The 13,505-nt window shown below is 45.7% G+C and overlaps 1 protein-coding gene across 2 annotated transcripts in view; it reads right to left on the reverse strand.

Annotated features, from left to right (window-relative positions):
- The window catches only part of PHYHIPL (phytanoyl-CoA 2-hydroxylase interacting protein like), a 141,277-nt gene that overhangs the window by 2,068 nt on the left and 125,704 nt on the right, over positions 1 to 13,505 (reverse strand). For both annotated transcript variants that reach the window (XM_073685473.1, XM_073685474.1), the window contains exon 4: positions 6,893 to 7,010. In XM_073685473.1, coding sequence (XP_073541574.1) covers positions 6,893 to 7,010 — 118 coding nt within the window. The remainder of the gene's footprint in view (positions 1 to 6,892; positions 7,011 to 13,505) is intronic.

Genomic DNA, 13,505 nt, shown 5'->3' on the forward strand with positions numbered 1-13,505 from the left:
CAGCCAGTATCCGTCTAAGGGCAGTTACTGTTGTGATCTGCTACAAGCACTAAGGAAAGACAGGAGATCTGTCCCTACAATAGAACTAAGCTAGATCCCTATGATGTAACAGGGAACCTGATCCTGCGATCAGACCCGCTAAACTCCTCAGCTAGTCTGAACGAAGACCTATAGATGTGAGGGAGGGATCCCTACAAGAACTAGGGACTGGGAGAAAGATGGACACCTCCTAGCAGAAATTGTAGCAGTAAAAGACAAACAACATAGAACATAGAGGTCAAAAGACCTAGCTAAACTGACTGAGAAAGGTAACAAAGCACCTGGCTAGCTTAAGAGTAGAAATTACAATGAAGTCCAGCATGGACAGAAGGGCGGAGCAGGATTAAATAGGCAAAAACGGTCATGTGACCAGCATAATAGAAAAAACCTAACAGGAGAGTTCTAACAGTTACCGTGTGCTATTGGGTGCGCGTCAGGATGTGGAGACAGATGAATAGGCAGGGGCAGATTAAGATTAACATTTAGGAGGGGACAGGGGAGAGTGAGGTTGGTGAGTTGAGGTGATAGGCTTGTCTAAACAGATATGTTTTTAAAGCACATTTGAAGACATGGGGCTAGATATTAGTTGGATTTTTTCGGGCAGTGCATTCCAGAAAACTGGCGCAGCACGAGAGAATACTAAGAGAATACAGTGAGACTGAAATGACAAGTTGGATATGCTCCAGGGTCCTACTCTCTTCAGTCATTTTCCCCTGGACTTCCATTTCTCTAAAAGCTCCCAGTGACAGCCATATTAACTCCTACAAGGATGATGCTTTTTTTCTGAGCTTAGTCTTCTAAAAGACCTCCTTCTCTGATTTCTCCTTGGATGTCAATCATAATGTAGCACCCCCTCCCATCCCCTTCCCGTATGCCTGTAGATGTGAACCAAATAGCATAAATGTGGCACGCACCATCCGCTTGGCGCTTGCTACACCTGTACATTGTTGGATCGGGTCGGCCACAAATAGAGGTACTATTTGTTGTTGGCTCTTAGTTAATGGAGGGGGATGCTGAGCTGGGGCCCCTCTCTTTAATGCCCATATTCCTTAATGGAGCATAAGGGTTGTCCTGAAGAAACAACATCTACAAGAGTGCCACCTTATAATTATGCTGAAATAGTATTATCGCCTGCCAATTTTCAATAAATTATACTACTAGGCTGGTCCCTTATATCATGCAAGATATCTATATGGCCAGACTTTGATAAAATTATTATCAAAAAGTGATATTAGACAAAATGATACAGATTATAATTTAAAGGCAAAATTCTGAAACAATTAAAATCCAATAAGAAGCTAATCAAGTGCAAAGATCCTTGAAGCCTATTTCTCTAACCAGATGGTGACCAATTACTAACGACTCATATGACGCATGTAATTATCTTGTAAATGGACTTTTCATGCAGCTTGATAATTCCCCGGTCTGAGAAGATCAGTATTGGTAAGGTGGTTATTTTATCTCAGGAATGATATATTGAAGTTATATTATAATTTTAGCAACAACATCACAAAATGCATTTCTTAAGGATCTTAGGACTTCTTCTGGACTTTAAAGTCAATTTGTCAGTAATTTTGACTCCTCATAACTGATAATATAACTAGATGGGAAGGTTGTAAATCAGTTAAAGCATACTTGAATTGATGTTTATAATGGGGGCCCTGTTCATAGTTGTCTGGAAGCTCTAAAAATGACTATCAGCAAGAGGCTTGGCACTAGCCATTTTGAAGAGGCTTGGCACTAGCCATTCCATTTACTAGGTTGCCATGGCCTTATAATAATAATAATAATAATAATAACTTTAACCCCTGTACAGGGATCTGGTCTTATACAGGGACCCCTGGGATGGAGGTACGGGGTCGGCTGCTGTCCGGTGGTGCAGGTTGGCATCAATGGTTAGCAAGTCTGTTCCGAACTAGGAGATCTGATAAGGTATATAAATGTCAGGCAAGAGAATGGTCAGTAAATGAGCTGAGGTCAGAAACCGGAAAATCACAAGCTGAAAATTTGGGTGTGTGAAGCAGACAAGCAGCACTGTATCGGCAGCTTCCAGCAGAAAGCGGAGAGCTTTAGTAGGGTGTGGTGGTGTCCCATTGGCCAAAGCAGGGAGCTGATGATTCTGGCAGTATGGGGTGTGTGAGATGTCAGCTGAAGTAGATCCCACTACAGGACTCAACCACCCTACTGGAAAAAACCTGCACAACCCAGAGCTTCTTTTCCCAAAGTCTCCCCAATCACCAATGCCGCTAGCAGAATGAACATGGCGTAACCTGGTGACAGGTGCAGATGTCGCAGGAACAAGTCCTGGATGAGATGTGACAATGTTCATACTTGCTGCATAAGCCAGAAACAGAGTTTTAATCTGCTGCACAGCATAAATCCATGAGTCCAGGGGGCACATCTCAAGGTGCTGTGATCTGTCTGCAGTATACAGTTCCCAGCTGAAAAAAGAGAGGGGTCGCTCACTGGTCTAAGGTGACCTTGTCGTGGTTGATGGGCACACATAAATTGGCCAAATTATGCGCAAAAAACCTTCATTTTTCAAAGTGACATTAGTCTAGATACAATATTTCTTATATTTTCATGTATGGAGTGCCGAAGTTCTTTTTGCAATTGAGATTACTCTTTTCTTCAGAGCACCCGAATAGACCAGTGAGCGACCCCTCTCTTTTTTCTATTAATCATTTTTGGGATCCCGCTCTTGGAGCATTGCAGCAGGTACGTGTTCACACTATTAGAAGTTTGACAGCCTTTTTTCTGACCATGTGTCCCTCCCATTCAGTCACAGGTGGTTTTAACTAGCTCTACCAGCCCATACATTGTAGGTTAAAAGCCCAAGCAGAGACATATTGTCCATACAGGCTTACAGCCCAAGAGTGGCATATCCAGTGGTAGCGTAGCGTAGTTTCCCATCATACGAAGGTGACCTTGTCGTGGTTGATGGGCACACATAAATTGGCCAAATTATGCGCAAAAAACCTTCATTTTTCAAAGTAACATTAGTCTAGATACAATATTTCTTATATTTTCATGTATGGAGTGCCGAAGTTCTTTTTGCAGTTAGTTGAGAAGCAATCATTGCAGAGAATGCAGAAAAAGATGACTGGAAACTTAAAGGGGTTTTTCCACAAACAAAGTTAATCTTAAAGTTGATTTTAATCAATAGATCATAGCATAATAATAAGTTCCATAATTGAATGTATTTAAATAAAATGTTCCTGTAGTGACATAATCTTATAAATGTCCCCTTGCTGTGTACTGTGTAATGGCTGTGTCTGACCATACAGGAACATGGTCTGATCATACCACAGCTCCTGGGCAGGGGAGGAAGCAAAAGAGTATACAGACAGGACAGCACAGGATCACAGCTGATTCTTTGTTAGGTAAAACATTTTCCTGCCTGTTTTTAAAAAATGTTTTGCCTCACAGAAAGAATCAGCTGTGATCCCGTGCTGTAATGTCTGTATACTCTTTTGCTTCCTCCCCTGCCCAGGAGCTGTGGTATGATCAGACCATGTTCCTGTACGGTCAGACACAGCCATTACACAGTACACAGCAGGGGCACATTTATAAGATTATCTCAGCACAGGAACATTTTATTTAAACATATCCAATTGTGGAAATTATTATTATTCCAAGATCTATTGATTAAAATGAACTTTTGTTTGTGGGAAAACCCCTTTAAGGTCATGTTTTTACATAGCATTAAGTGCTATGCATTTTCACTGTATTTTTCTGTGCCAAAAATCTGCTGCATTTAACAGTTAAGCAAAGTGGATGTGATTTCAAGAAAACTCATGCTCACCGTGCGTTTAACCCCTTAACAACATTTGCCGTACTAATACGCGTCTGTGCCCTGGGACTTAAGAGCCAGACCCGTATTAGTACGTCATGGCGATCGCGCGCGCACACAGGCTGTGCGGGCGCGATCGCCGCCGAGTGTCAGCTGATTGTCACAGCTGACACCCGGTACTATGTGCAGGGAGCGGTCCTGCACCGCTCCCAGCACATTAACCCCCGCGATGCTGCGATCGAAGTCGATCGAAGTCGATCGCGGCATTGCGGGGGCAAGGGGAGGTGATCGCCGATACTCACCTCTTCCGGCTTCCAGCGCAGTCTGCAAAGGCTTCCCGGGTGTTGCCATGACGACCCGATGTCGTCATGACAACATCCGGGTCACCAGACAGCAGGAAGATTGCTTGGACATGCGCAGTGCATCTCCAAGCAATCTTCACACTGTGCATTTCTGACAGCTTGCATGGCATAGGGATGGTGCTGCATTCCTGTGCCATGCAGGCGATCAGAGAAAAAAAAGTGAAAGTCCCAGAGTGGGACAAAGTAATAAAGTGTATAAACTGTGTGAAAGTGGAAAAAAAAATAAAAAAAAAATTTGCAAAAATATTAAAAAAAAATAAAAAAAATAATCCACCAAAAATAAAAATATAATGTACCCATCAATAAATATTATTATAAAAAAAAAAAACAAACAATAAAAGTACACATATTTGGTATCGCCGCGTCCGGAACAACCTGACCTATAAAACTGTCCCACTAGTTTCCAAAATGGGGTCACTTGTGGGGGAGCTCCAATGTTTGGGCACACAGGGACTCTCCAAATGCAACATGATATCCGCTAACAAATTGTCGGCTCAATTTGTTAGCGGATATCATGTTGCATTTGGAGAGTCCCTGTGTGCCCAAACATTGGAGCTCCCCCACAAGTGACCCCATTTTGGAAACTACACCCCCCAAGGCACCTATCTAGATTCATAGTGAGCACTTGGAACCCCAGGTGCTTCTCAAATTGATTCATAAAAATGAAAAAGTGTTTTTTTTTTCACTTTTTCATTTTTACGAATCAATTTGTGAAGCACCTGGGGGTTCCAAGTGCTCACTATGCATCTAGAAAGGTGCCTTGGGGGGTCTAGTTTCCAAAATGGGGTCACTTGTGGGGGAGCTCCAAAGTTTGGGCACAGAGGGGCTCTCCAAACGCAATGTGGTGTCCGCTAACAATTTGAGCCGATTTTCCATTCAATTTGTTAGCGGATACCATGTTGCATTTAGAGAGTCCCTGTGTGCCCAAACATTGGAGCTCCCCCACAAGTGACCCCATTTTGGAAACTAGACCCCCCAAGGCACCTATCTAGATGCATAGTGAGCACTTGGAACCCCTAGGTGCTTCACAAATTGATTCGTAAAAATGAAAAAGTGTTTTTTTTTTCACTTTTTCATTTTTACGAATCAATTTGTGAAGCACCTGGGGGTTCCAAGTGCTCACTATGCATCTATAAAGGTGCCTTGGGGGGTCTAGTTTCCAAAATGGGGTCACTTGTGGGGGAGCTCCAAAGTTTGGGCACAGAGGGGCTCTCCAAACGCAATGTGGTGTCCGCTAACAATTTGAGCCGATTTTCCATTCAATTTGTTAGCGGATACCATGTTGCATTTAGAGAGTCCCTGTGTGCCCAAACATTGGAGCTCCCCCAAAAGTGACCCCTTGTGGGGGAGCTCCAAAGTTTGGGCACACAGGGGCTCTCCAAACACAACATGGCGTCTGCTAATTATTCAAGCAAATTTTACAATCAAAAAGTCAAATGGCGCTCCTTCCCTTCCGAGCCCTGCCGTGCGCCCAAACAGTGTTTTTTCCCCAAATATTGGGTATCTGCGTGCCCAGGGGAAATTGCACAACAAATTTTGGGGTCCATTTTTTTTTGTTACCCCTGTGAAAATAAAAAAAATTGGGTCTAAAGTAACATTTTTGTGAAAAAAGTTAAATGTTCATTTTTTTCTTCCACATTCAAAAAATTCCTGTGAAGCACCTGAAGGGTTAATAAAGTTCTTGAATGTGGTTTTGAGCACCTTGAGGGGTGCAGTTTTTAGAATGGTGTCACTTTTGGGTATTTTCTGTCATAAAGACCTCTCCAAGTGACTTCAAATGTGATGTGGTCCCTAAAAAAATGGTTTTGTAAATTTTGTTGGAAAAATGAGAAATCGCTGGTCAACTTTTAACCCTTATAGCTCCCAAACAAAAAAAAATTTTGGTTCCAAAATTGTGCTGATGTAAAGTAGACATGTGGGAAATGTTATTTATTAACTCTTTTGTGTGACATATCGCTCTGATTTCAGGGCTTAAAAATTCAAATTTTGAAAATTGCAAAATTTTCAAAATTTTCGCTAAATTTCCGTTTTTTTCACAAATAAACGCAAGTGATATCGAAGAAATTTTTCCACAATCATGAAGTACAATATGTCACGAAAAAACAATCTCAGAATCAGGGGGATCCGTTGAAGCGTTCCAGAGTAATTACCTCATAAAGTGACAGTGGTCAGAATTGTAAAAATTGGCCCGGTCATTAACGTGCAAACCACCCGCGGGGCTTAAGGGGTTAAAGACCCTGTTGAACTGAAGTTTTTTGTTTGTTTTTTTTTGGCATATTTGTTCTCTATAGAGTTTTATGGAGAGCCTAAAAATACATGTAAAAATGCAGTTGCATTTTCAATGGAGAATACTAGTATTTTTCACTAAAAGCCTCATAAAGAATTCTGCTTCAAATCCAAACAAAAACAATATACAGTGTTTTTTCGTGGACCCCTACAGAAAAAAAAATGTAGAGGGAAAAAAACTGTTTTTGCACGTGGAGACATGGCCTTAGAATTGCTCAGTGCTGCAGATTAAAACTTATATTTTTTTACTTATGCCACATGAGTATCAACGCAAATCACCATCTAGTGATGTGAGCAGTTTTAAAGATTAAATACTGAAGATTTAAAGATTAAAATACTGAATGCCGTCCTTTAAAGTTTTCAATACAAGGTATTCTATTACAGTATTCATTACTATCAATCAATTACTTACTGTGTATAGTCAAAGTATTCTTTATGTTGGTTGCGATAAAAAACTGAAAATTTCAGCATGCGTCCTGCAATGGCTTCAGCTTTTTCCATTAGTTGTGTTAGGTGTACCTTTGAGTAATCTGGAACAGAAAAATAACAAAAAATAAAAAAGAATATGGATTATATAAATATTTATATGCTTTCTAAACAATATACCAACACCAATAACTATAAAACTCCACAAGCTAATAACAGAAATATGGAAAAAGACCTCAATGAATATTCAAAAGCAAGATAAAATCAGATATGAATTAGGGAGTGAGGACACAGGAAAAAAGCATCACTTCTCCTGTATAACATGTACATACTTACAGTTGAAACCAGAAAATTACATACACTATATAAAAAGACACATATTCATGTTTTTCTCAATATCTGACATGAAATCAGAATAAACCTTTCCCGTTTTAGGTCTATTAGGATTGCCATAATTTTTAATATTTGCCAAACGGCAGAATAATGAGAGCGAGAGAATGTTTTAAGGCATTTTTATTACTTACTGCAAAGTCAAAAGTTTACATACATTTCATTAGTATTTGGTACCATTGCCCTTAAACTGAATGACTTGGGTCAAATGTTTGGGATATCCTTCCACAAGCTTCTCACAATAGTTGGTCGGAATTTTGGCCCATTCCTCCTGACAAAACTGGTGTAACTGATCCAGGTTTGTAGGTCGCCTTGCTCGCACCTGCCTTTTCATATTTGCCCATAAATTTTTAATAGGATTGAGATCAGGGCTTTGTGATGGCCACTCCAAAACATTGACTTTGTTATCCTTAAGCCACTTTGTTACCATTTTGGCAGTATGCTTCGGGTCATTGTCCATTTGGAAGACCCATTTCCACAGAAGCTTTAACTTCCTGGCTGATGTCTTGAGATGTTGCTTCAGTATTGCCACATAATCTTCTTTTCTCATGATGCCATCTATTTTGTGAAGTGCACCAGTCCCTTCTGCAGCAAAACAACCCCACAACATGATGCTGCCACCCCCGTGTTTCACAGTTGGGATGGTGTTCTTAGGCTTCCAAGCTTCTCCCTTTTTCCTCCAAATGTAACGATGGTCATTATGCCCAAAAAGTTAAATTTTAGTTTCATCAGACCACAGGACATGTCTCCAATAATTAAGGTCTTTGTTCCTGTGTGCATTTGCAAACCTTAATCTGGCTTTTTATGTTTCTTTTGGAGTAATGACTTCTTCATGGCAGAGTGACCTTTCAGCCCGTGTTGATACAGTACTCATCTCACTGTGGATATTGACATAATCTTACCAGCTTCTGCCATCATCTTCACAAGGTCTTTTGCTTTTGTCCTTGGGTTGATATGCACATGTTGGACCACAGCATGTTCATCTCTGGGACACAGAATCCATCTCCTTCAAGAGCTGTATGATGGCTGGACATTCCCATCTTGTTTGTACTTGCGTATAATTGCTTGTACACCTTCAGGTATCTTGAAATTGTACCCAAGGACGAGCCAGACTTGTGCAAGTCCACAATTCTCCTCCTGATATCTTGGCTGATTTCTTTAGATTTTCCCATGATGCTACACAAAGAAGCAGTGTGTTTCAGGTGTGCATTAAAATACATCCACAGGTGTGTCTCTAATTAACTTAGATCTTGCCAAAAAACCTACCAGAAGCTTCCAAATACATGACATCATCATATGGGCAGAATTGTTTAAATGCATAGTAATCTTAGTCTATGTAAACTTGACTTTGCAGTGGAGTATTGCCATTTGGCAAATATTAAAAATGATGGTAATCCTAATTGACCTAAAATGGGAAAGGTTTATTCTGATTTCATGTCAGATATTGAGAAAAACATGCATATGTATCTTTTTATATAGTGTATGTAAACTTCTGGTTTCAACTGTATATATACATATATAATATATATGGCTTAAAACAGGGATATGACATAATAAGGTAACAAAGTTCATTTGATACAAATGTACAATCAGGTGTCACATCTGAAGAAGCAACTATGAAATGCCTGTGGGGGTACTTGGCATCACTGTCTGTGGTCTCTGTATGCTAATTTATGGAACTATTTGTATTCTCTTAAAGAGGTTTTCTGATAATGGCCTGCAGTCACTCTATGTGACTGCAGACTTTTGAATCTTGACAGCATGCAATGCACACGCTGTCAGGATTACCTGTGTTGATCGTGTGAGCGGGCAGTCAAGTGTCGACTAAACGTATTCGACTTCTCTCAGTTCAGTTGTATTGACAGCCATGTCTAGTAGGAATGTGTCCGTAACTATGCAAATTGTATACTTGCGATCATGTGACTGCCCGCTCTCATCGGCAATATCAGTGAATCCTGCCAGTGTGCACACTGCACTTTGTCAAGATTCAGGAGTCTGTAGTCACATAGAGAGACTGCAGGCTTTTATTGTAAGGGCAGACATCCCTTTTAAATGTTTTATTTGTGCATTTGAGATTATTACTTTTTTCTTGCTTTTATTTTTTATTCTATGCGTTATGCTTTCACAGTAATATGATGACAGCTTATTGTCTATGACATCTTCTACCTGGCTAAGTGTTAGTTCCGTTTCCTCATTATCTTGTATCCACGCTTGTAACTGTAGCACCCTGAGGATTCGGCTGCTACAGGGGTATTGCACCTCAACCCAGAGGTGTGATATTCCACTCCCGGGTAAGGATGGAGTGTGGAACTGAGCTCAGATAGCTGCATGCACTACACACATCCCATTTCCGGGGAACAGACCGATGGTACTCCCACTAGAGAAATGTGCAGGTACAACAGAGTCTGTTCCTGGCTGGAGTGGGAGGGGGGTGGAACATCCCAGTAGTGTAGGGGCAGATAGGGGGAGCAGTCTGGGTAGTGCTAGGAGCTCATTGGGTGCTGGTCACCTGAGCTCACACATAGAGGGAGTATATAAGGTGGGAACCATCTTAGATCAGGGTCAGTCTGTCAGTCTTTGTGCAGAGTCAGAGGAAGAGAGCAGAGGAGAAGAGCAGCTCCAAGGCCCAGAGAGAGAGAGGAGAAAGAAAGACCCAGAGGGGGAGAAAGAAGGAACTCCAAGAGCCCAAATTATACCAGAGGGTGAAGAGTTGGCAACAGGGTACCGGATCCCAAGCTGGCAGAGGCTACAGCACACCTTAGCCAGGAACCGGAGGCCGTGGGCAGAATCTGCCACGGCCACCCACTATATCCACCCGGAAGGCAGACCACGCATAGGGTCAGGGAACCCAGAGACAAGGGTTCGCCAACAAGAGGCCCGAGGGAGCCGGACATAGGTGGATCCCTGGTGGGGAAGGCCAGAGACGAGGACAGGACAGAAAGGGAGCTCAGAACCATGCTCCAGAACTACTTGGGGGGTTGGCCGAGTCCAGGACCTGGTGGACGCAGCACGGCTCGGGTGGTCACTTAAGGCCGGAGTGACCAGAACAACTGCAGTAAGTAAACAAACCCTGAACTGCACAGCCCGACTCTGAGTCTCATTTCCATCCCCGCTGCACCACCACAACCCCCATCCTCTGCACCTGACCCCCTGAGGCTATACCCCTCCCGTTGGGGGTTATACTACCTAAGCTGCACAAACACCATCAGCCTCAGCGGACCCTGCTGCAGCGGCGGTCGTAGTGACCGCAATTCAACGGGTGGCGTAGTCGACATAAAGAACTTTAGTAACATCAGTAAGGACTGCCACACACTGAGCTTGACACCCTGGGCACGGACCGGGTCACAGCCACTCGGAGACTACAACCCCCATCTGATCCGGCTCCGGGTATCCCTAACAGCACTGGCCCAGGGGGCGCGTCAACTTTGGCGTAGTCGGCAGGATTACGTGCCCGCAACAACCGGGTACTGCGTGCCTGAAGAAAAGTTCACCGTTACCTTAAAAAGAAGTCTCCCGCCGGTTCCGGAGGGTCCCCGCCAACGGACCCCATCACAGGTCGTTTCCCGCCGGTTGTCCGCCATTTGCAGCTTTTTCCCGCCATCCATGGAGTTTCCCGCCACTGGGAGACGATTCCCGCCATTTCCGAAGATTTCCCGCCTTGGAAGAGCGGACGCCATTATGGGCGTGCCAGAGGGTGGCAAGAGGCCACCTCCCATCGTGGGCCAGGTCGAAGAATGGCGCCAAAAGCGGAAACCGCCCCCACCAACAGAGACTGTGATGCTGGAAGTGTCCATCAGCGTGAGAGAACTGCCCCTGGAACTGACAATCACAAAGTTGCCCCGGGACCACCCTCGATGTGGGCGGAGACAGAAGAAGAGAACAAAGATGGGTGTCGCCTGGAGCAGTCTGGAGAGAGCGCACCCGGAGACAAGACGTCTGGAAGAGAGTCCAGAGAAAGCACACCCGGAGATGGAGGGAGAGCCAGGCAGCACCGACCCAGCGGTCAGGAGCCTGATGCGGGCCGCCACTCCAGGCAGCACCGACCCAGTGGTCAGGAGCCTGTTGCAGGTCGCCACTCCAGAAGGCCTGCTGGAGATCCTAACACAGCTCCCCCGAGACCGGGAGTGTGCACAGACCGCGCTGGAGGGCCTCGCACGGAGGTTGGCCCGGGTGCAACGAGAGACGTTGGCGGAGTGGAGCCGAGAGATGGCCCAGCAGACCGAGACTCGTCAGCGGAGCACGCCACCCGAGACGAGGAGACAGACCGCCTCTGAGGATGGCGCAGGAGGACTGAAGGCCGGAGACGGCGCCGAGAAGGGAGCCGAACGAATGGAGGCAGGTAAAGGGGACGTCACTACCCCGAGCCGAGAAACCGCGTGCCTGCCCCAGCTCCCCGTCGCAGAGCCCGAAGTACCCCCTGCCGTGCCCGTCGCTGCAACGTCACCGCCGCAGACTAGGCCTCAAACGGAAGCCGCGACCCCTGTGACGTCACACGCCTCGACCTCGAGCGTGGCCAAGCAGGAAGTACCATCGGCCTGGTCGCAAGGCCTAGTACCCCCGGGCGACGCAATCCCAACAGCGCCCCCTACCTCCGCGGAGCCCCCGGCCTGGTCGCAGGGCCAAGTAACACAGGGCGCCGCCGTTCTTACGGTGCCCTTTACTTTCAAGGTGCCCCAGGCCTGGTCGCAAGGCCTGGTTAACCCGGGCGCCGCTACCACCACGGCGCCCATAACACCTAAAGTACCGCACCTGGATGAGGACCTGTTCGCCCAGCATACGTGCCCGGATGGGCAGCCCTTCGTATGGCCCCAGGAATACATCCAGCTGGAGCTGCAAAAAGCAAGGGCCATGTGCGAACCCCTGATCCCGGCTCCAAAGCCCATGAAGAGGATCTCGCCCCCGCTAGAAGAGACCCAGTTTGAGTGGGATCCCACCGGAGAAGACCTCATGGGGTTCACTCAGGAGACTCGGGCAGCCGCAGCGGAGCGTGCAGAGTGCTGCCGCCAGCAGCTCGAGGTCTTTGAGAGGGAGTGGAGAGAGAGGCGGGTCCGGGAACAACAAGCCCAAATAAGGAGCGCGGAGCAGAAGAGCCGGACCAGGAGAGACCCCCGTGCAGCGCATGGTCCCCGTACCATCGGGACTGTGATAAAGTTCAATCTGCAGCATGGGTGGGGTTTCATCAGGGATCACCGCACCCCAGGCGACGTCTTCGTGACCAGGAGAGACGTTGAGTCCCACCTACCGGAGGGACACAGAGGTCGTGACCTTTATGTAGGGGACGAGGTCACCTTCACCCGGCACAAGTGTGCCAAAGGACCCTACGCCCTCCATGTGCATCGCCTGACGGAGGAGGAGCTGCGGTGTGAGGAGGAGCAAGAGGACCTGGACGGGTCTGAAACTGAAACTGTCCACAAAGAAAGAGCAGGAGGACGCCGTCGTTGAGTACGGTAGTGAAGAGACTGTATAAAGTTACCCGTTAGGGTATATGCCATGCTGCTAATTTAAATATGGTCCCCGTTGGGATAAGTGTGAACTGTTCCAGTGTGTCCCATTTCCCCACTGACCGAGGACTGAGAGCGGTCATCCCTTTCCTAATACCTGGCCGAGGACTGAGAGCGGCCATATCCCCTTGTATATAGTTGCGCTTCCTAAAGCGCCCCCTACCGGTTTTATAGGAAACCGTGTTTCTTCAAGAGACTGTCGCACTTTACCCGGTCACAAGTTGCACCGTGACCGGAGGTACCAGAAGACAAGAAAGTTTATATGAAAAGTTTATGCTGATATATATGATGTTTTATATGTTTTATATGTTTATGTTTATGAAAAAAATTGTATGTTTTGGATGTTGTTTATATCTTACAGCCCGAGGACGTGCTGTGATTTACCAGGGGGGAATGTAGCACCCTGAGGATTCGGCTGCTACAGGGGTATTGCACCTCAACCCAGAGGTGTGATATTCCACTCCCGGGTAAGGATGGAGTGTGGAACTGAGCTCAGATAGCTGCATGCACTACACACATCCCATTTCCGGGGAACAGACCGATGGTACTCCCACTAGAGAAATGTGCAGGTACAACAGAGTCTGTTCCTGGCTGGAGTGGGAGGGGGGTGGAACATCCCAGTAGTGTAGGGGCAGATAGGGGGAGCAGTCTGGGTAGTGCTAGGAGCTCATTGGGTGCTGGTCACCTGAGCTCACACATAGAGGGAGT

Source organism: Phyllobates terribilis, unplaced genomic scaffold (assembly GCF_046119375.1).
Source record: "Phyllobates terribilis strain yellow unplaced genomic scaffold, ASM4611937v1 Scaffold_5__5_contigs__length_657084704, whole genome shotgun sequence".
In the NCBI taxonomy this organism is placed as follows: Eukaryota; Metazoa; Chordata; class Amphibia; order Anura; family Dendrobatidae; genus Phyllobates; species Phyllobates terribilis.